At 43.0% G+C, this 23,184-nt stretch overlaps 1 protein-coding gene across 2 annotated transcripts in view; it reads left to right on the top strand.

Moving 5' to 3' along the window:
• Positions 1-23,184, top strand: part of LOC121282309 (transmembrane protein 164) — a 149,547-nt gene that overhangs the window by 31,775 nt on the left and 94,588 nt on the right. For both annotated transcript variants that reach the window (XM_041195972.1, XM_041195973.1), the window contains exon 3: positions 20,878-20,944. In XM_041195972.1, the coding sequence (XP_041051906.1) occupies positions 20,878-20,944 (67 nt within the window). The remainder of the gene's footprint in view (positions 1-20,877; positions 20,945-23,184) is intronic.

Here is a 23,184-nt window from a genome sequence, read left to right as displayed (position 1 = left end):
TCTCTCTCTCTCTCTCTCTCTCTCTCTCTCTCTCTCTCTCTCTCTCTCTCTCTCTGTTGAATGTAACGATGTGCATCATAACTAGAACTCTCCCGTCAACACACCCTTTCCCTGGCTTCTTTCCCTTGCAAATGTCACTCTGCTACACACCCACTAACTAACAAAAAACCCATTTGCTAACCCTCAGCTACTCACCCATTGCATTGGACACTTAAACTTACCTTAGGGCAGCTAGTGCAGTAAAATGGGGGTGGGTCCAGCCTTCACTCTGACATTACTCCACTGTGATAGAGGATAGATATTATGCTGTGAATTTTCTGGAGAAGCAAGGCTCTGGAGATCCGGCCAGCAATGTGGGGAGCAGGAAAGTACAGTCGGATGGTGATTGCTACTTCGTGGAAGATCTAGGTCAATATCTCATCCAATAATCCTGACAGAATTGTAGGTCTTTGCCTTGCATTCATTTCTGAAATTTGTCTCGATGGAAAAATTTGTTTTAGAATTTCAGTGAAACTAAATATCATTTCTTTGCTTTGTCATCTTTGTTAATTGCCAATTTCTGATGTCCTAGTGTTGTGGAATTGTTTAAAAGCAAAATACTGCGGGTGCTGGAAATCTGAAACAAAAACGGAAAATGCTGGTAAAACTCAGGTCTAACAGCATCTGCGGAGAGAAAAAAAACAGGAGTTAATGTTTTGAGTCCTTACGGCGACTCTTCAGAGCTAGAGAGGAGTAAAAATTTAATGAAATTTATACTGTTTAACGGGGTGGAGCAGGTGAAGCTGGATAGAAGGCCAGTGATAGGTGGAGGCAAAGGAGAGATTGCCAAAGATGTCATGTCATGTCATGGATAAAGGATTGTTAATGATGGTAATACTGGCTAAAGGGGGTACTGATGGTGGCATTAAGGTCAGAATGTGATAATGGCAGGACAAGAGTAAGCACTTAATTCCTGGTGATAGACTGTCCACCCTATTCACTACAAGCTGACCGACTCCCACAGTTCCCTAGACTACAGCTCCTCACACCCTGCCTCCTGTAAGGACTCCATCCCATTCTTGGTTCCTTTGCCTCTGTCGCATCTATTCCAATGTTACCACTTTCCAAAATGGTGCTTCTGACATGTCTTCCTCCTTCAATCGAGGTTTCCCACCCACTGTGGTTGACAGGGCCCTCAACTGTATCTGACACATCTACTGTGCCTCTGCCCTCACACTTTCCTATCCCTCCTAGAACCATGATAGGGTTCCCCTTGTCCTCACTTTTCACCCCACCAGCCTCCGCATTCAAAGGATCATCCTTCGCCATTTCTGCCAACTCCAGCATAATGCCACTACCAAACACATCTTCCCCTCACTGCACCCCCCTACCCCCGTCAGCATTTCATAGGGACCATTCCCTCTGGGACACCCTGGTCCACTCCTCCATCGCCCCCAACACCTCATCTCCCTCCCACGGCACTTTCCCATGCAATTGCAGAAGGTGCAGCACCTGTCGCTTTACCACCTCCCCTCCTCACCATCCAACGGCCCAAACACCCCCTTCTGGTGAAATAGCGCTTCACTTGCACCTCCTTCAATTTGATCTACTGCATTTCCTGCTCCCAATGCAGTCTTCTCTACATTGGAGAGACAAAACGCAGACTGAGTGATCACTTTGCGGAACATCTTCGGTCTGTCTGCAAGCATGACCCGGACCTTCCGGTGGCTTGCCATTTCAACACTCCACCCTGCTCTCATGCCCACATGTCTGTCCTTGGCCTGCTGCAATGTTCCAGTTTGCGTTGGGCTTCAGTGGAGGAACAGCACCTCATCTTCCGACTAGGCACTTTACAGCCTTCCGGACTTAACATTGAGTTCAACAACTTCAGATCATGAATTCTCTCCTCCACCCTTACCCCTTCTTGTTTTTATCCCCTTTTTTAATATTCTTTCTCATTTCTTAATTTTTTATTCACTTATTTTTATTTTCATTTTTATTCATTGTTTTATCCCCACCTTTTATCCTATTTTCAATCTTTTTTTCTCCCCCACCACTGTCCCCTTCCCCCACCCCACAAGGACCATCTGTCATTTGTTCATGTTGCTCTTTCCAGAGTGCTTACCCTTGTCCTGCTATTATCACATTCTACTTTCTGATCTTAATACCACCATCAGCACTTCCTTCACCTGTTCCAATCCCTTAAACAGTATAAATTTCATTACATTTTTACTTCTCTCTAGCTCTGAAGAGTCATAAGGACTCGAAACAACTCCTGTTTTTTTCTCTCCGTAGATGCAGCTAGGCCTGAGTTTTTCCAGCATTTTCTATTTTTGTTGCGGAATTATTTGTTCACTTGGGCAGGTGGACCATATACTCTGAAGCTTGTTCTGTCTACAAGGATGGGGGGTGAAATGAGGCCAATGTAGTTTAGAATTCTTGGCTCAATGCACAAAATGGTTGGTTCTTTTACTGCACACTTTGATTCCATAGAGGAGTGGGACTAGTTGAGTAGCTCTTGGAGAGAGCTGGCACAGATTTGATTGGTTACAGCACAGAAGAAGGAGGTTATTCAACCTTTCAATTATCATTGCCAATGTCATAGTTGGGGTCCGAGCCATTTGCTCACTGTTCAGGGCGCATCAAAGCTATCCTGTGGGATAATGGCTACCCTGATCAGATCATTGCTCGCTGCATATCATGCATACTCATGAGTCTAAGGCTGCCACCTGGGGCTCAAAGTGCCATATTACCCTGAAAGGGTAAGGTGTATCAAAAATGTGAACAACAGGTGAAGCCAGCCGTTTTATGCTGTTGCTGTGCTTAACAACCCTAGTTGCATTTTCCACAAACAGGATACTGCTGTCAAGCCAAAAAGGCATTCCATCTATATCTCTCACGCCTAATGTGGTATTTGAATTTCAGTGCTGGTGTGATGTCAGGTATGTAGGTTGTACGTCCCAACAATTGGCAACTCCTATCAAACAGCACTCCCCTTCAGCTGATTGCAATAGGCAGGGTACCAGCTGTACTCAACCAGCCCTTGCTTGTGCAACTTGGAAGATTTTGTCTAACATTTTAGATGTGATTCTGCGATTGGACAATCCTGAATTTACAAAGGATCACACTAACAACCAATTTAAGAAGTTACATGTGTTCATATGCAGGGACATTTCCTCTGCATAGAAAAGGAACATGTCTAGGTAGTGCATCTTGTTGTTTGATTAAAACAAAAGCATTGGGCGGTGGGGAGGGGTGCGGTGGTGGGGCTGTGGGGGATTAGTTCCCTGATGTATTCTCCATGGCAATGCCTCAACTAATCAGGGTCAACTTGTCAACCTATCAACACCTCTTTTCTCATGCAATATAAATTGTTACTCCCTTTGACATTTGGCATTCTTGCATCTCTTCCTGATGAGTGGAAGATAAAAGCTTTGACACATTTTGAGCCAAACTTCAGTTGTATACTAGCACGTGACCCATTCTATAATTCTGTGACTTGCATAAAATTCATCAATTTATTTTCCATATGCTAAGAAATTGAGTGCATTCCAAATTCAGAAACCAGGGGCTGCATTTTACCTGCCCCCCCTCAATGTTTTTGGTGTGGTAGGGACCATGTAAAATAGGGTAGGTCCCCACCCCATCACCTTCCCACCACACTGGGTGGCTGGGTGCTGAAATCAGCAGCTTGTCTGCCATATTTAAATAGATAATAAAGGGTCAGCTAGGCTCAATTGACCCTGATGATAATACACCGCCCGTGCCATAAAATGTTTGGTGCCGCCAAAGGGGGCAGCCTATGCTTTTTTAAAAAATAATCACTTTGAAGGACCAGGCAGGGGGATGTTTCTAACTTTGGGTGAATGGCCTTAGCTGATCCAGGTGCCGCACCCCCAACCCAAGATAAAACCTCCTTCCCTTTCTTCCTACCCACCTGCAGCCTTAAGCCCATACACCCCTCCCTACCCAAAGCACCCTGAACTTGGCTGTTTCTGGGGATCCTCTTTTCTCCCTCCTCCTTGCAGTCCCAGAAACACCCACTAATCAGTTATTGACATTACAGGGAGCGATTGGCTGGCAGCTCCCAAGGGAGGGGCGCAAGTCCCACTTGATCCTTGTTTAGCTTGCCTACTGTGCATTTATGGCTGCAAGGCAGGCTGGCATGGAGCAGGTCCATTCCACACTGACTTTGCTTCTGGGGAGTGGGCGAGCTGACTACCCACACCCCCTTCAATCCACTCACCAAGTAATATTCAGCCCAAGGTCAGAATTTTACCTGTGGGAAATGGGAGTTAGGACCAAACCCAAGCTGAGTTTCTGCCTCTATCTCCAGGGAGTGCAATCTTGTAGTCCCCAGGGCCTTATTTGGCCTGGGGATGGGTCTGCCACCCACATTAGGCACATCTGGAGTGGGGTGGGCAGTGGACATGGGGTGATTCCATCCCCTAATACATCGGCTCAGATCTTTGGATAGATATGCGGTGACAGTTGAGCTGCATCGGGAAGACCTCAACGTTTTTAAATCTATTACCCCCCCCCACCCTTCATCCACCTTCCACTCCCCATCCCCATCCTCCTCACTCACCCAACCACATCCCCACCCTCACTTGGTCCTTATCTCACAAGTGCTATTATAAAAAGTGGATTGCATCCAATAGCCCATAATCTCTTCCCCCCATAAACAAAAGAAATTTTACCTTGGGGGATCTAATAATCCCAGCAGATGTCTAAACCGAAAACCTAAAAGCGATTGAAAGTGTTTTTAAACAAAAGCATTTAACCTTTTAAAACCCTTCCCCATCACCTCCATGCAGATCGTGTAAAACCCAACAGCTGCAGAACCTTAGCCACCTCGCAGAAAATGAGAGCTTTCTGGGAATGAGCCTCCCACAATTAAATGAATTTGTTAATAAACTGTCTGCCTGCCCCCCCTCAAAAAGATGGAGGGTCGAAATGGAAGCGGATTTCTGGTCATGTCGCTCTGTGGCCATTTTGTTTCCTGACCTTCCTCCATTCCTGTCTGATTCTGGATGATAAATTCTGGTCCTAGTGTTAGCATCGAGCACATCCAGTCCAGGTATACATTTATTTTGCAGGTTAGGTCAAATTAAGTGTTATTTGTTCGTGTTTTAAAGTTTCCTGCAAAATCCAAATGTGACTCGCTGAAGCGAATATGGATAACAAATTTCTTTGCTGAATAAAACAAAAGCAACTAGTTCAAGCTAAGGGAGCAGAATTTAATTTCTGCTGGCTAAGCAATTAAAAATGGAGTGTTTAAGATGGGCTAATGTAATTTCTTCCACAGCCCAGAGCATCTTTAGTCCTTGCTACTGGCACTAGCACTAGTATTAAATGGATTAGGTACAAGGTGAATGGACATAAATTGACACTGTAATTAAATAGACACAAACCTTCTAATTACTTTCAGGTTAATGTGTCTCTGTCCCAGAAGATAAGTTCTTTTAAGACAAAATATCACTTTTTAATAGTCTGTGACCAAGTGCGTTTTTAATGTTCTAAATAACAAAATAAATGCAACAACAGTAATCTGTGGCAAGGATGAGAGACGTTGTCCTAAAGTGTTTGATTATCCCCTCCCCCAACTCCATAAATAAACATTGGCCTGAATTTTTCGGGCACTGTAGCACTGATAATGAGCATTAATGTTCAAACCTCAGGAATAGCTTTTCTATTGTAACACCATAAAGACCTAACACAAACTTGTATGTGTTCTGCCTGTCAACTCTGCTGCTGCTGCTTGTATTCTCTACAGCTTTTTACTTTGGCTTCAGTTTATACTTTAGGTATCTAATGAGATTCTACATTCTATTCTAGCTTTGTTTCTCTCATCTCCTACTGTGTATTTTGAAGGGGAGAGCAATACTCTTAAATTGTGGCTGGACAATGTTGTTGCTGTCAGAGATGGTTGAAAATTTGTCTGCATTGTCTGTTTTAGGACTTTTTTTAAGTATAGAAATGAACTGAAGGTAAGTGCCTAAGTTTGCAAACAATGCAATGATGATGAAGTTGGTAGGCTCCATAAGCTGAACAGGACCAACATATCAGGACTTGAATATTCTTGGGAATTGGTCAGGCAGGTGACGGATGTAATTCGATGTAGTGAAATGCAAGGCACTTGACATGGGGACAAAAAATGTGCAGGTAGAGATCATTGCATCAATAGAAAGAAATTGTGTATTGAAAATGAAAGAAGGTGGCAGATGCAGTATAATGTGAACTTGTCCAATTTGGCAGAAAGAATAGAACAGCAGCCTATTATTTAAATAGGGAGAGATTGCAGAACTTGGTGGTACAGCAGGATCTGGGTACCCTTGTACATGAATCAGGGAAAGTTAGTATGCAGGTCAAGCAAATGATTAGGAAGGTACATGGAATGTCATCATTTATTGCAAGGAGGATGGAATATAAACATGAGGATGTTTTGCTACAGCTTAACAGGGTGTTGGTGAGACCACATCTGGAACACTGTACAGTTTTGGTTTCCTTATTTAAGAAAGGATATAAATGTTTTAGCAGTTCAGAAAAGGTTCACTTGACTGTTTACCTGGATGGAGCAGGGTGGGGGAGGTGCTTATCTGTGAGGATAGTCTGGGCCTGTATCCATTGGAGTTTAGAAGAAAGATGTGTGATCATATTGAAATATATAAGATCCTGGGAGATTTGACAGAGTGAATGCTGAAAGGATGTTTCCCCTTGTGGGAGAGACTGGAACTACGGGTCACAGTTTAAAAATAAGGGGTGTCCTCTTTAAGATGGAGATTAGGAGAATTTTTTTCTTTTCAGGGATGTGTCTTTGGAACACACTCTCCCAGGTAGTGGTGGAGGCAGGGCCATGAATATTTTTAAGGCAGAGGTCAATAGAGTCTTGACTGACGAGGGAGAAAAGGTTAACGGTGTAGGTGGAATGTGGAGTTGAGGCCACAATCATATCAGCCATTAGCTTATCAAATGAAGGAGCAGGCTTAGGAGGCTGAATGGCAGCCTCCTGCTTATTCATATATTTACATTTTTTGGGTCCTGGTTGTGTAATGTCACGTGAATGGTGAGGATGAGGATTCTGGCCTGTGCTCTCCTATGGCCTCCGTTGCAGGTCAGTAACTTACATTTGGAGGACCCTGAGAATCACTGGTCTAGACAGTGAATAGTGGAGGACTGTGTAACCATAGAAGACATTGGCTGCAGACAAGATGGAACTGAACTAATGTCAAATTTCCAGCAAGAATTTTGATAGCAATTGGAAGTGATCCTCTCTAGCTGACTTTATTTTGCTTCTCCCTCACCCAACATTGCCCACCTGAAATCATTTGGTTCTCAATAGAGATTAAACCTGGTAACTCCCTTGGCTGCGTGGCTCACCACCATACCAGGAGGTGCAATTACTCATTGAATTATTGGGACAGCTAGTAATTAAAATCTTAATTATAAAGCTAATGTACTGTTTAGATATAAATGGAAAGAGGAACTATGAATACTGGAGATGCAAAGGAAAGGAAAATGCTAGCATTTAAAAGATAAAAATAAAAGAAGGGACTTGCATTTCCTTGTAACTTTTTTAAAATTGAATTTTCAAGTTACCTTATGGCTTCATAAAACATTACACATGTGCATTACACACACAGGTGTGTTCTGACATATTTTATGAAGCCATTATGCAATGAAGAGTACGCTCGTAGAACTTGGATTTAGGTTTACTCATCATTTTGAGTACCTCCTGTTACAGAGCTTGTATTTGAGACATCAAAAAGTACTTGAATTCCAAAAGAGTTACTTTTAGGTGTGGTCCTGCACTACAGCAAATGAGACAAACTGACCAGTTAAATTGGTTTTGGTGTTTTTAGATGGCTGATGAAGTTGGGCAGGACATTGCGAAAACTGTGCTTCTGTGTGAGTTGTTGGCATCACAAACTAATGTCCATGTGTTTGCTTACATTCCCCTTAAAAGTTAGGTGAACCCTTGTTTAATATCTCATCTTAAAAAGACAGTTTTTCCAACAATGCAACACTTACTCCATTGGAAAAGGCTACCAAAGATAATTGGCCTAAAATCCTTGGGCCCACTGCACTTGTGTAAATGGGACAAATCTGCGCTGCTGCTGATATTAGTTTCTGATCCCACTGGCTCGTCTGGGGGTGGGGAGCTGGGGAAGGGAAGCAGATTTGCTTCAGTATGGGTACATCTTGAACAGGTGGCTAGGAGAAGCAGAGGGCTGCAGTTTTAGACGGGTGTCAGACCCAAGGTTCCTGAGAGTTACGTAACTCTCTTTGTAAGATAGCTTATGTTAACAAATTGTAAAACTCACTTCCAGTATTTATTTGCCCTGCTATGGAAATTCAGTCAGTCCAGTTCCGATGTGAACAATTGTCTTGATGCTGCTTTTTTTTTTTAAATCCCTAGTATTCAGATTACTGGTTGGAAGGAAAACAGTACCACAGGAATTCAGCAGGGGCAAGGCATCCTATAGGCCTTTGACATCAGGGCCCATCTTTAGGCCAGGTGATGCTACTTTCCATCCCAGGCCCCATTTTAAACTGGCCACTGATGTTCTGGTGGAGAGCTGGTATTTTAGGAACCTTTTTTTTTTCTCACTTTCCCCCAGGTACTTCAAGTCTCGAGGAAAATAATGCCCAGATTTTTTGCTAGGTAAGGGTATGGAGAAAAGGTGGGTAAATGGAGGAGGTTCAGAACAACCATGCAGGCTTTTTTTTATTCATTCAATGGATGGGCTGAATGGCCTACTCTTGTGTCTATGGGCAGAATTTTCTATTCGGTGTGCAGGGTTGGGCCCTGCACACCAACACATAAGATGACGCGCGGTGATGTCAGGTGTGTGTCCCGACGTCACCGCGTGTCATTCTGGCCTTCCATTAGGCGGGCACACACCAGAGTCAGCTATGTGCCCACCAAACTGTCAAAGGCCTGTTAAGGCCATTAATAAACTAATTAAAGTAATTGTCAGGGCTGTCCATCCAACCTTAAGGTTGTCGGGCAGGCGAAGAGCCTTTGCATTTTTCAGGAAACCTCATCCACAGGCGGGATGAGGTTTCATGAAGGGTTTGTCAATTAAATAAAATTTTTCATGAAAATTCATAAACTTGTCCCAGCTCATGACAAGACATGATGGAATAATTTTTAAATTTTTTTTTCCATCTTTATAACTGAAATTAATCTCCCCTGAGGCAGCTCTGTACCTTGGAGATATCTGCGCTCTTTCGCGTGCATGTGCAAAAGAACACAGGCCCTGAATCTCTCCACCCCCCCCCCCCCACCCATACCTACACAGGTGGTGCTGAGCGCTTCCAGGCATGTCATGCTGGGCGGGCCTTAATTGGCCTGTCCACACAAAATGGTGGCACACAGCCGATTGTGGGCAGCAATTGGCTCCATGCCCACTGCCAGCCTGCCCAACGAGGAGGAAATTCTCCCCTGTGTTCTAGGTGTAAGCAAAAGTTATAACAACTAATCTGAATGGTCTTGTGTGCCAGGATGAACCAGTAATTAACGCTACCTGAGGGTTATATCATGTTTTAACCTTGGTGCTTCTGTGCGCTCAATACTTCATATGCAAAGAGCGCATGAGCTGAAATAATAAAATGAAATAAAAAGGTTCATGGCAGCAGACATTGAGCTCTGATCAAAATACCAAAAGCCATTAATGGCCTTGATACCTCTATCAATCAGATAATCATTTCAATTTTTATAATCTAATGTGTGACAGGCTGAAGACAAATAAATTGAACTTTTTGCATGACCAGATCAGTGGTTACAGATTGCTAAATAAATAGGAAAACAGGGCCCTCTGGAGAAACGGACTATTGACTTAGGGGTTCTGTAGACAATGAATACTTTGGCCTAAATTGATCCCTTTTAATTTGTTTTAAAGAAATGATAGACCCAAGTCTCTTGCTAAATTGATGAGCATTAGATTAGCTTATGGGGAGCATGACCAATTGTCTAACCCACAGGCAAGTCCCAACATCCCACTCCCCATTATCCTCGAGCTCTCACCAGGACTCAATAATTCACCATCTCCATTGAACATAAGGAAAAGGAAGCTTTTGTTGTTGAAGTGCCAATCATTTCTCTCTCAACAACTCAAAGCACAAAATGTACAGCAAATTATTTGTAACGCACCAACTGTTATGGTGGGCAATTGGATTAGCCATTTCACACTCAGTGAGACCTCTCAAATCTGGTTTTGTTGACACTGGTTGAGGAAGGTTTTAGGCTGCGTGTTTGGAGCTCTTGATATAAACATTCCCTCTTAGGTTGCTGCAGAACAGCATAGCTAAAAGTAAAAATAAAAATACCTGGAAAATCTCAGCAGGTCTGACAGCATCTGCAGAGAGGAACACAGTTAACGTTTCGAGTCCGTATGACTCTTCAACAGAGCTAAGGAAAAATAGAAGAGAAATGAAATATGAGCTGGTTTGGTGGGTGGTGGTGGGTGGTGGGTGGTGGTGGTGGTGGTGGTGGTGGTGGTGGTGGTGGTGGTGGTGGTGGTGGTGGTGGTGGTGGGGGGGGGGGGGGGGGGGGGGGACCAAGTAGAGCTGGATAGAGGGCCAGTGATAGGTGGAGATAGCCAAACGATGTCATAGACAAAAGGACAAAGAGGTGTTGACGGTGGTGAGATTATCCAAGGAATGTGCTAATTGGTGACATTAAGGGTAGAAAGCAGGACGAGCAAGGTACAGACAGCCCTAGTGGGGTGGGAGGAAGGGATTGAAATAGGCTAAAAGGTAGAGATAAAACAATGGATGGAAATACATTTAAAAATTATGGAAATTGATAGAAAAAGAAAAATCTATATAAATTATTGGAAAAAATGGGGTGGGGATGGAGGAGAGAGTTCATGATCTAAAATTGTTGAACTCAATATTCAGTTCATAAGGCTGTAAAGTGCCTAGTCGGAAGCTGAGGTGCTGTTCCTCCAGTTTGTGTTGAGCTTCACTGGAACATTGCAGCAGGCCAAGGACAGACATTTGGGCATGAGAGCAGGGTGGAGTGTTGAAATGGCAAGCAACAGGGAGGTCTGGGTCATGCTTGCAGAAAAACCAAAGGTGTTCCGCAAAGCGGTCACTCAGTCTGCATTTGGTATCTCCAATGTAGAGGAAACCGCATTGGGAGCAGTGAATGCATTAGACTAAATTGAGGGAAGTGCAAGTGAAATGCTGCTTCACTTGAAAGGAGTGTTTGGGCCCTTGGACGGTGAGGAGAGGGGAAGTAAAGGGGCAGGTGTTGCACCTTCTGCAGTTGCATGGGAAGGTGCCATGGGAGGGGGTTGAGGTGTAGGGGGTGATGGAGGAGTGGACCAGCGTGTCCCAGAGGGAATGATCCCTGCGTAATGCCACCAGGGGATGAAGGGCAGATGCGTTTGGTGGTGGCATCATGCTGGAGTTGGCGGAAATGGCGGAGGATGATCCTTTGAATGTGGAGGCTGTTGGGTTGATAAGTGAGGACAAGGGGGACAATGTCATGGTTCTGGGAGGGAGAGGAAGGTGTGAGGGCAGATGCGTGAGAGATGGGCCGGACGCGGTTGAGGGCCCTGTCAACCACCATGGGTGGAAAACCTCGGTTAAGGAAGAAGGAAGACATGTCAGAGGAACTATTTTTGCGAGTGGTATCATCAGAACAGATGTGACAGAGGCGAAGGAACTGAGAGAATAGGATGGAGTCCTTACAGGAAGCGGGGTGTGAGGAGCTGTAGTCGAGCGGGAGTCGGTAGGCTTGTAATGAATATTGGTGGACAGTCTATTACCAGAAATTGAGACAGAGAGGTCAAGGAAGGGAAGGGAAGTGTCAGAGATGGACCATGTGAAAATGATGGAAGGGTGGAAATTGGAAGCAAAATTAATACATTTTTCCAAGTCCAGACGAGAGCATGAAGCAGCACCGAAGCAATCATCGATGTACTGGAGAAAGAGTTGTGGGAAGATGCTGGAGTAGAACTGGAACAAGGAATGTTCCACGTACCCCATAAAGAGACAGGCATAACTGGGGCCCATGCCGCTTTACTTCCCCTCTCCTCACCGTCCAAGGGCCCAAACACTCCTTTCAAATGAAGCAGCATTTCACTTGCACTTCCCTCAATTTAGTCTAATGCATTTGCTGCTCCTAATGCGGTTTCCTGTCCATTGGAGAGACCAAATGCAGACTGGGTTACCACTTTGTGGACCACCTTCGGTCTGTTCGCAAGCGTGACCCAGACCTCCCTGTCCCTTGCCATTTCAACACTCCACCCTGCTCTCATGCCCACATGTCTGTCCTTGGCCTGCTGCAATGCTCCAGTGAAGCTCAACGCAAACTGGAGGAACAGCACCTCATCTTCTGACTAGGCACTTTACAGCCTCATGAACTGAATATTGAGTTCAACAATTTTAGATTACGAACTCTCTCCTCCATCCCCACCCCCTTTCCAATCTCCCTTTTTTCCAATAATTTATATAGATTTTTCTTTTCCCACCTATTTCCATAATTTTTAAATGTATTTCCATCCATTGTTTTATCTCTACCTTTTAGCCTATTTCAATCTCTTCCCCCCACCCCATCCCCACTAGGGCTGTCTGTACCTTGCTCGTCCTGCTTTCTACCCTTAATGTCACCAATTAGCACATTCCTTAGATAATCTCACCACCGTCAACACCTCTTTGTCCTTTTGTCTATGACATCTTTTGGCTATCTCCACCTATCACTGGCCCTCTATCCAGCTCTACTTGGTCTCCCCACGCCGCCCCCCCCCCACCAAACCAGTTTATATTTCATTTCTCTTCTATTTTTCCTTAGTTCTGTTGAAGAGTCATACGGACTCGAAACGTTAACTGTGTTCCTCTCTGCAGATGCTGTCAGACCTGCTGAGATTTTCCAGGTATTTTCATTTTTGTTTTCGATTTCCAGCATCCGCAGTTTTTTGCTTTTATTTTAGCATAGCTAAAAGTCCTGTACAGGCAGTGCACAAGCCGCCCCCTTTTTAAGTTACTGACCCTGCACATGCATGCAAAAAAAAAAAAAAATTCAAGGCCTAATGTCAATGGCCCCTTCAGACAAACTAGTGCAAAACCATTCCTAGTTGCGAAGGACCTTGCAGGCTCTCTTTTTTTTCCTACTTTCCTCTAAATTTACAGTTCATGAATATAAGCTGTTTTATGCACAGAAAGGTTGGTCCTTCAATCCATTGAGTCTGTTGCATCTCTTTCAAAGAGAAATCCAGTTAGCTTCACTTTGCAGCTCTTTCCCCCTATCCACACTGTTTAATTCCACTTCAAGTGTGTATTCAACTCCTTTTGAAAGCTACTACTGAACCAGTTTCCATCATCCTATCAGGCAAAAAAAAAATCTCATTTTGCATCTGCTGCTTTTGCCAATCACCTTTTAAGTCTGTGTTCTCTGGCTATAGATCCTTCAACCATTCGAAAAACAGTTTCTTTTAATTACATGCTGTTTAGATAGGGTAAATTAAACACCTCTGTCAAATCCTTCTGCTCTAAGGAGCACAGATTTAAGGCCTAAGCACATCTCTGATTTTGAAATGCCCCACCATTGGTAGCTATGCTGTCAGTTGGTGAGACCCTAAACTCTGGAATCCCCTTTGTAAAACACTGCCTCTACTCCTCTTTTTTTAAAGACGTTCTTTGACCAAGCTTTTGGCCATCTTGTGACTTGTTGTCGAGTTTTGATTTGATAACATTTGTGTAAAACACCTTTTAAGCTGTTTTACGAAGTTAAAGATGTTATGGAACTTTATTTGTTGTAATTTCTAATGACTTGTGGGGGCAGTGTCTCTCCTTATTAATTAACTTTTCATTCTTTTTCCTAACCTATCATCCTGAGACCCCTTTCTTTGTGAACTTTTCTCTTGTTTCCAACACTGCCTCCCTGCCAAGCCCACGGACATTGAGGCCAAGGGCAGGATTTTTTTTTTTGGTGGAGGGGGGGCGCTTGGTGTTAGGATCCCAACATTGGGATCATTAAGTACGGCACACTGGCTCCTGAAGCTGGAAGGCCAGTAAGAGGCCTCCAGCAGTGAGGAAGCATCTTGAGGTGGAGGTGCCTTCTCAGCACTTAAAAAGCTTTTGAGGACAACAACAGTACAGCTACCAGACTGCTTTTATGGAGATAACCCCCCTCCATGGGGCAGCCTATGGCCACAGTTGTGGCCATGTACCTCCCACTGTTGCTAAAGGAGTCTTAAAGTGCCTCACTAGCCGACTGGTCTGCTGCCATGAGCCTCATCCTCTCACTGGTCATGGTTTGGCCACTGCAGGGAGTCTACAGGCTGATGGGAAAAGTCTCGTTGGGCCAAGAGCCTTAATTATCCCTTTAAATGGCAACATTTGACTACCCACTGCTTGTGGCGGGTACCTAGTCTCGCTTCTGACCCAGCCATCCTTTACTTCTCCTTGAAGTGGCACTGTGCTGGTAAACTGGCATGCCAACTGGTGGCAGATATTTTCGGGCCCATCAACCTCCAGGGGGCTTCCAAACTTCTGCCCCAAGTTTAGTTCTAATAATTGTGTCAGCTGACATCAGTTTGCTATAGTATAATGGCTGACTTTATATTCCAGTGATTTGTCTTGCTAAGCCACAAGGAGAGCTGCACTTGCAGTTCTAACTGGGGGTTTGCTGTTGCAACTGTTTGAATTCAGGTTTGTGAATTGAATTTCTTTGATAGAGGCTGTGTTTGCTTCAACTCCAATCACCATTGTTACTGCCCTCTGTCAAGGCCATGAAGCTGCACCACGAGACAGAGCTGATGTATTTCAGAGGTTTTACAAGTCAGTGCAATGCATTGGATTTGTTCCTCCTTCTCAGACAGGCAGATACGGAGAGAAATGCTGTGATGGATTGATCTCCCTGAAGCTATGAGCTTGACTCCTTGAAACTGCCACATTTTTTTAGAAATTCCTGAAGTTAGTTAGTGTGAGAAGAATTACAATGCCAGTACTAAATGTGATTTTTTTTATCAGTGATTTTTAAAAACACAGCTGTTTTGTATTAAATATCCTGCATCTAGACTGTTACGTCAATGATGAAGGGTCTGAAATCTCTCTGCAAAAGTAATCGTGATTGAAAGAAAGCTGTGGGGAAGGAGCAGGGGAGTGTGGGACTATTTAGATCGCTCTGCAAAAGAGTCGGCAAGGGCAGAGTTTTCTGAATGACATCCTTCTGTGTTGAATTATTATATGGAGGGGTGAAACTTATCTTGGGCAGTAACGAAAAATGGGTGATAGAGAATTGGCACTTTTCTTCAGTTGGGTGGATGTATAACAATGGTTAGTTATCAGGTCAAGTGTAAAATGGACTGCTGATTCTCTCATCCGCTATGCACTAATGCCCAAGACAGATTTCGTCCCCATAGTGTTTGTGTCCCCACTCTGTTCCTCAATTATGCTGCCAACTCTCTGCTACTGTAAAATGTAATTTGAGTGTAACTGGCCTATTACTATATGTGCATTGTTATGTTGCTGGCCTTGTACCAGACCAGTCTGGAACTGATTATTAGCTGTGCTTTGGTTCAAAATTTCTTCAATTAATGGTTGAGTGTTTATTGAACAAAACGAACCTGAAATAAAATCAAAATTCTGCAGATGCTGGAAAACTGAAATAAAAGCTGGGAAAACTCAGCAGGTCTGGCAGATCTCTGCAGAGAGTAACACAGTTAATGTTTAGAGTCTAATATGGCTCCTCTTTGAACAGATACTGCCAGATCTAAGTTTTCTTTCCCAGCAATTTGTTTTTATTTATTTTGAATGAACCCTAAACCCTTATGTTGAAAAACTGTAAAAGAGAGTTTTCCAGGCTCAACTTCTGCACGATGAAGCAGTTCCATTTCTTTAACTCACCATTGGCCTTTTTATGTAGAACTGAAGTTGACGCGTTATTCATGGAATGGGTTTGGGAAGAAATCTTGTGCTTCAGGAGGAGTTTGCCCCCCTTTTTTTTTTTGCATGAGGAAGCTATTCATTTGAATTGAGGGATTGCAGTTGTCCGGTGTCTCGCCATATTTGCTCAGTAGAGCTTGAGTCTAACCCAACACAGAGTTAGATAAACATCTTGTCTTTTTGCCTGGAAACATTCTATGAACAGTGAATTTGAAGCAGCCTGAACCCAATTCCCAATGGATGCTAATCCTAATGCATTGCCTGCAAAAGGGTACTGGAAACAGATTCAATAATTCCCTTTCCAAAGGGAGTTAGATTATTGCCTGAAGGGAATTTTGCAGTGTGATAGAAAGAGATCTAATTGGATAGTTCTGTCAAGACCTGGCAAAGGTGTGTTGGGCTCAATGGTCACTTTCTATGCTATATCATTCCATGATTCTAGTCCCAATCACATAATTGCCTATAATTTGGTGTAAATTGGGAATAAATTTGCACATTCAGGCCCTTTTTGGGATGGCTGGTGGTAGAAAATGGAAGTCATTATTGTACAGTACTGGGTACTCCTTGGATATGAGGTCTAAAGTCAATATCTGAGACAATCAAAGCCTCATTCTGCATCATACTAGTATGTAGTGCATGAATAGCCAAACTGAGCTGTGGGCCTTTTAATAAGCAAGGCAATATCTCAAATCTGTTGACCAATATTTGTCCTCCCTCAAATTTTTCTTTTGTCATGACTGATCTGATTTGTCATTTACTGTTCATTTTCGTCTAAGCCTCTGCAGGAGTGGGACGTGCCAGTTGAGTATGTCTCTTTTATTGCACCTAAATGGATATTCTAGTAGGGAAGGGGGCATTTGGAGTTCTAGGTCTGATAAAGTAGAAGGGGTTTCCTTGCTCTTCCTCGCTATGACTATCAGTAAGAACCATGGATTGCCTGGTTAATTGACCTCAGTTCCTAATGAGATTTCACTAATCATCTCCATTTAAAAAATCAATGATCACATGGAAGACTTTCCTGACTTTTAACTAGCTGGTCTGTATTACTACATTCGGAAAGGTTGGGTCATTTAGCAGCTGCTTATTATAGTGCTGATTTTTGTAAAAGTGAGCCAGCAGGGTTGGCTTTGGCAATCATAAAGTCAAATGTGACCTTCCACCAGCAACATTTTACCCATGTATTGACGACAAAGTAGCCCTAAATAGAAAACCAATACACAACAGAAAAAGCAATTTATGCAGTCAAAATTGTGTTATGCCTGAGAGCATTCTCCTACTCTTAGCAAGAAATCATGTTTATTGCAAATGGGTCAGTGAGAGTGCACACTTAGAAAGTTTAAGAGCCCCTGCCCTGGCTGACTGAGAGCAGCACCATTAAGTGTGGTTACTTAACAATTTAAAATAACTGCAGTTACTGAGATCTGGTGCCATTGAACAAAACTTCACTTAAGTCCTTTGTAAAATGGGGTCATGTTTATGATGCAGTAATTTTTACAGGGAAAGCAAATCGAGTACATGGAAGTTTGTATAAATACACACTGGGTTGTAATTTACTGTAGCAGGGTATCTAACAGTGTCCGCCGTTAACTTGCCCTGCATGTTTGATTGCAATTATGTTTTATGTGGCCAGTTGCTGGAAGTGCGAGCTGATAACGTGTGCAGTGACATGAGTGAACGGCACAAGCACAACTGTGTATCTTACTGAAGAATCAGATTGACAAGTTGTGAAGTCCTGAAGCTCAAGGACTGATGAGTGTAAGGTTAGGGTGAATTAAATGCTAAATCAGCTACAGAAAGAGAAGACTAAGAAAGAAAAAACAAGCAGCAAGATGACATTTAAAATGAAATTTAGTTTTTTTTTTACAAATGACAAGCAATTTAAATTTGTAATTAATTTTTTGTACCAGATAAGTTCATTGACTGTAAGTTCATTCACTTAGCATATTAATAAAAGCATCTCTGGCTAATTTAAATAAATATACATGTACGTTAGCAGACAGGCGACTTATCACTTCACACCAGCTCTAACTTTGAGTTTAGTTTGCATCTACCACACAAATACATCCACTTCACGATTTTCAGTGGCAGATACCGTTTTCTTGAAGCTTAATGGCAGAGCACTGCATCTTGAACAGCAACTTTGGGATTTCTGTGTATAACCGTGTGCCTGCCCTCGCCTGAACTTGCTTGTAGCAATTCTGCATAATAAGTGAGTGCCATTAGCCTCACTGTTACTTTGAAGGAATCAATGGGCCAGAATTTTCTTTCCCACCCCACGTCAAAGTGCCTTTCTGTTAAATGTTTTAATGGCCTAGACTGGTCAGAATGAAGTGGAAATGCATCACTGACATGAATGTAAAGAATTAGTTGATTGTTTTCTTGCCTTGCCTCCTTTCTCACATTCGTTCACTTTTTTGTTTTTTGCATTTTCAGTCAACCAGAAAGTGACACTGCACTTCACCAAATCATGTGACAATTGATAACCTGCAGTCAATCGGACTTTTGTTTAAGGTTTAATTCTAGACTTCAAAATGCAGCTCGTTTCCTTGGCCAACTAACCAGTTGATCAGTTCAGAATTTTTAGTAGGACCCTGGTTTTGAAAAGTAGGCAGTGTGGTGCAGATATTACTGGGAGAGAGACTTCCTGTTACAGTACCTTGGGCATCAATGCACAAGAGGATCTGTGTGTCATAACAAATCAACACACAATCCTTTCACCTCTGGGACTTGGATTTAGCATCCACCCTGATTGAGGTCTTTCCTTTTGTTTTCCACCTGTAGGTTGCTCAAGAGAATTTATTTTGAATAGCCTTAACCTTGTAATTAACGCTCGTTAGATCACAGGGACAAAAATCTGCTTTGTGCTATGCTAAAGAGTAGAAAAACATCCGAAGGTGCTTCACTGATGCATAATTCCAATAATAAATGTGCATTGAGCCAAAGGAGGAGGCATTAGAAAGAAAGACAGAAAACCTGGTCAAATGGATTTTAAGAAGGGCCTTTAGAAGAGAACATGGAGGTGTATAAGGGCTTGAGCAGAGCTGCTTAGAGCATGGGGCTGATTTGCATCCAGTTGATGAACTTCAACCTGGGCCTAAATTAAGCATTAAGACACTAATTTCCATATTTGAGGCTCCCAAATAACTTTTATTTCAAGTGGGCACCTTTAATAGTTAGAAGCAGTTGGCTTACAGATTTGACACTTCCAGGACAGATTGGTTCACAATCGTTCATGCCCAACCAGTCAAAGTTTTGCCCAAAAGACGAGGATGACCAGGTCCAGTTCTTTCTCTTCTCCTGCACCCCCACCGGTTATATTGAGATGAATAAATGGTAGAAATTAAGAAAAGCAGCTTCTCCCTCCCCAAACAATTTTTTAAAAAGTTCTGTCTTTATAGAAAAGACTTGCCTTCGATAACCTGCTCACGGCTCAGTTTGGGTTCTATCAGGGTCACTCGGCTCCTGACTTCATTTCAGCCTTGGCTCAAACATGGACAAAAGGGCTGAACTCCAGAGGTGAGGTGAGGATTAACCAAGTGTGGCATCAAGGAACCCTAGCAAAACTGGTGTCAATAGGAATCGGTGTGCGGGGGTGGGGAGGAGACGACGACTCACTGCTGGTTATAGTCATATCTACCACAAAGGAAGTTGATAGTGGTTGTTGGAGGTCAATCATCTCAGTTCCAGGACATCACTGCAGGAGTTCCTCAGGGTAGTGTCATAGGCCCAACCATCAGTGACCTTGTTTCCAAGATTAGGTCTGAAGTGGGGATGTTTGCTGCTGATTGCACCATTCGTGACTCCTCATACTGAAGTGGTCCATGTCCAAATGCATCAAGATCTGGACATTATCCAGGCTTGGGCTGACAAGTGGCAAGTAACATTCATGCTATACAAATGCCAAGCAATGACCATCTCCCAACAAGAGAATCTAACCATTGCCCCTTGACATTCAAAGGCGTTACCATCGATGAATCCCCCACTATCAACATCCTGGGGGTTACCATGGACCAGAAACTGAACTGGACTAACCATATAAATACTGTGGCTACAAGAGTAGGCCAGAGGCTAGGAATCCTGTGGAGAGTAACTCACCCCTTGACTCCCCAAAGCCTGAACACCATCTCCAAGGCACAAGCCAGGAGTGTGATGGACTACTTTCCACTTGTCTGGATGAGTGCAGCTCCCACAACACTCGAAGCTTGATGCCATCCAGGACAAAGCAGCCCTCTTGATTGGCACCACATCCAAAAACGTTCACTCCCTCCACCACTAACAGTGGCAACATTGTGTACCATCTATAAGGCAGGAACTCACCAAGGCTCCTTTGACAGCACCTTACAAACCCATGACTGCTACCATCTAGAAGGAAAAGGGCAACATGGGAGCACCACCATTTACAAGCTCCCCTCCAGGCTACTCACCAAGCTGACTTGGAAATATTATGCTGCTTTGTCACTGACACTGGGTCAAGATCCTGGAACTCCCTCCCTAACAGCACTGTGGGTGTACCTACACCACATGGACTGCAGCAGCTCAAGAAGGCAGCTCACTACCACCTTCTCAAGGGCAATTGGGGATGGACAATAAACATTGGCCTAGCCAGCGCTGCCCAGATCCCATGAAGGAATTTAAAAAAAACTCTGTTCCTTTTTAGGTGCTTCCAATTTTGGTGCAGCTTTGTCCAAATCAAAGTAATGCCTGAGGTCTGAACATTGTTTGTTTGCTTGAGTACTGACCTTTCCAAATAAGCAAGAGAATTGTAACAGGAAATAGGTGGATTGGGGGCATCTAACCAAGACTAATGCTTATTTGATTACAACTACAATACTGAGGGCAATTAAAATATTATAGGAGCAAACTTTGTAAATGGCCAACTCTGCCTATAGCAGTACCAAAACTCGTCACTTCTGATTTATCTGAATAGTTACTGTAACCCGGTTTTGTGACTTGGCAAAAAAAAAATAACTCTTGTTTTCTGTTGAACTGTTTTGGCAGGCTGCAGATGCACATGTTGAATGGAGCATTACTGGCATTACTATTTCCTGTAGTGAATACCAGGCTGGTGAGTATTCCATTTTGTCTGTTACATTCACAATGCTCATGAACCAGTTGGTCCTGATCCTCCTTGTGACTGTAAATTTACTTTGGTAAAATTAGTTTTGTAGTTCAGTTACAGTTTTACCAGTTCCAAACATTTCTGCTTTTAATATTAAGAGCTTCCTTTTTATTGAAATATAATTGCCTACATAACATTCTTCACCAGCAGTATCCAGTTGATCCCGATTATTAGATGTTTAGTTCAATTTTTTTCCCGATTTTGATTTGAAGACAGAACATTTGACATGACACTGGAGAATTTCCTGCTCTTTTTCAAAAATGCCATCTTTGTAGCATTCATTTTAACTATCAGAAGAGGTAGGCTGGGCCTAAGGGAAGGCAACACTAGTGATGCCAGTTTTAGATTGTGAACTTGTCTTTTTGTTATGGGGCTTGAGCCTGCTACTTAGTGCTATCAATGAAGAAAGCTTACAAAACTTTTAAATACCAGACAAATGAAAACGTTCGAATTAGGAGCAGGAGTAGGCCACTTGGCCCCTCGAGCCTGCTCCACCATTCAATAGATCATGGCTGATCTGATTGTGGGCCTCCACATTCCTGCCTACTTCTGATAACCTTTCAACCCCTTGTAAGTCAAGAATCTATCTAGCTCTGCCTTAAAAAATATTCCAAGACCTTGCTTCCACTGCCTTTTTGAGGAAGAGTTCCAAAGACTCATGACCCTTTGAGAAGTTCTCATCGCTCTTAAAATGAGCGACCCCTTAATTTTAAACATTGACCCCAAGTTCTACATCCTCCCACAAGAGGAAACATCCTCTCCACATCCACTTTGTCAAGACCCCTCTGGATCTCATATGTTTCAATCAAGTCACTTCTTGCTCTTCTAAACTCCAGTGGATATGAGCGTAGCCTGTCCAACCTTTCCTCATAAGACAACTTGCCCATTCTTGGTATTAGCCTAGTAAACCTTCTCTGAACTGCTAACACGTTTGCATCCTTCCTTAAATAAGGAGACCAGCACTGTATACAGTACACCAGATGTGGTCTCACTAGTGCCCTGGACAACTGAAATATAACCCCTCTACTTTAGTATTCAATTCCTCCCTCAATAAAATTCTATTTCACTTTCCTAATTACTTGCTATACCTGCAAACTAACCTTTTGTGATATAGTTACTGGGGCTCTCTGATTCCTCTGAATTTGAGCTCTGCAATCTCTCTCCATTTAGATGTCCTTTTTATTCTTCCTGCCAAAACAGGCAATTTCACATTCACCCACACTATAAGCCAATTGCCAGGTCTTTGCCAACTCACTTAACCTATTCACTTAACCTACGTAACTTTGTAGCCTCTTTGCATCCTCTCCGCAACTTACTTTCCTACTTATCTGTGTCATCAGCAAATTTAGCAATCATACCTTTTGGTCCCTTCATCCGAGTTATTTTATATAAATTGTAAAAAGCTGAAGCCCCAGCGCTGATCCCTGTGGCACACCACACACTACAACCCGCCAATCAGAATAAGACCCATTTATGGTTGCCTTTTTGTTTTCTGTTAGCTAACCAGCTAACCAATCTCCTATCCATGCCAATATGTTATCCCCTAACCCATGAGCTTTTATTTTCCGCAAATACCTTTGATGTGGCACCTTTATCAAATGCCTTCTGGAAATCCAAGAATAGTACATCCACTGGTTCCCCTTTATCCAGAGCATGTGACTCTTTCAAAGAACTCCAATAAATTGGTTCAACATGATTTTCCTTTCACAAAACTGTGTTGACTCTGCCTGATTGCCTTAAACTTTTCTTAGTGTCCTGCTATAACTATTAGCTTCTAACATTTTCCTATTGACTGATGTTAAGCTAACTGGCTTGTAGCTTTCTGACTCCTTCCCTTTTTGAATAAAGGAATTACATTTGCTATTTTCCAGTCTAATGGAATTTTCAATCTTTACAATTAAGTGTGTAGTAGCTGGATGGATCTTATTTAAATGTAATGTTTCAGCAGGATCTGTGCTGTGTTCTATTTATGCTTTAAGTGTTCACTTTGTTACCATCCTGTTAACACAGCCATTTAAAATCAAGAGAGAAAATCTGGAGAGATGGTGCAGGAGGGAGGGTGTTAGATTCCTGGGACATTGGGACTATTTCTGGGGGAGGCGCGACCTGTACAAGTTGGATGGGTTATATCTGAACAGGACCAACATCCTTGTGAGGAGGCTTGCTGATGCTTTTGGGGTGGATTT

Source organism: Carcharodon carcharias, chromosome 9 (assembly GCF_017639515.1).
Source record: "Carcharodon carcharias isolate sCarCar2 chromosome 9, sCarCar2.pri, whole genome shotgun sequence".
NCBI lineage: Eukaryota > Metazoa > Chordata > Chondrichthyes > Lamniformes > Lamnidae > Carcharodon > Carcharodon carcharias.
Note: the sequence above shows the minus strand (reverse complement) of the source record. Positions and strands in the feature narration are given on the sequence as shown.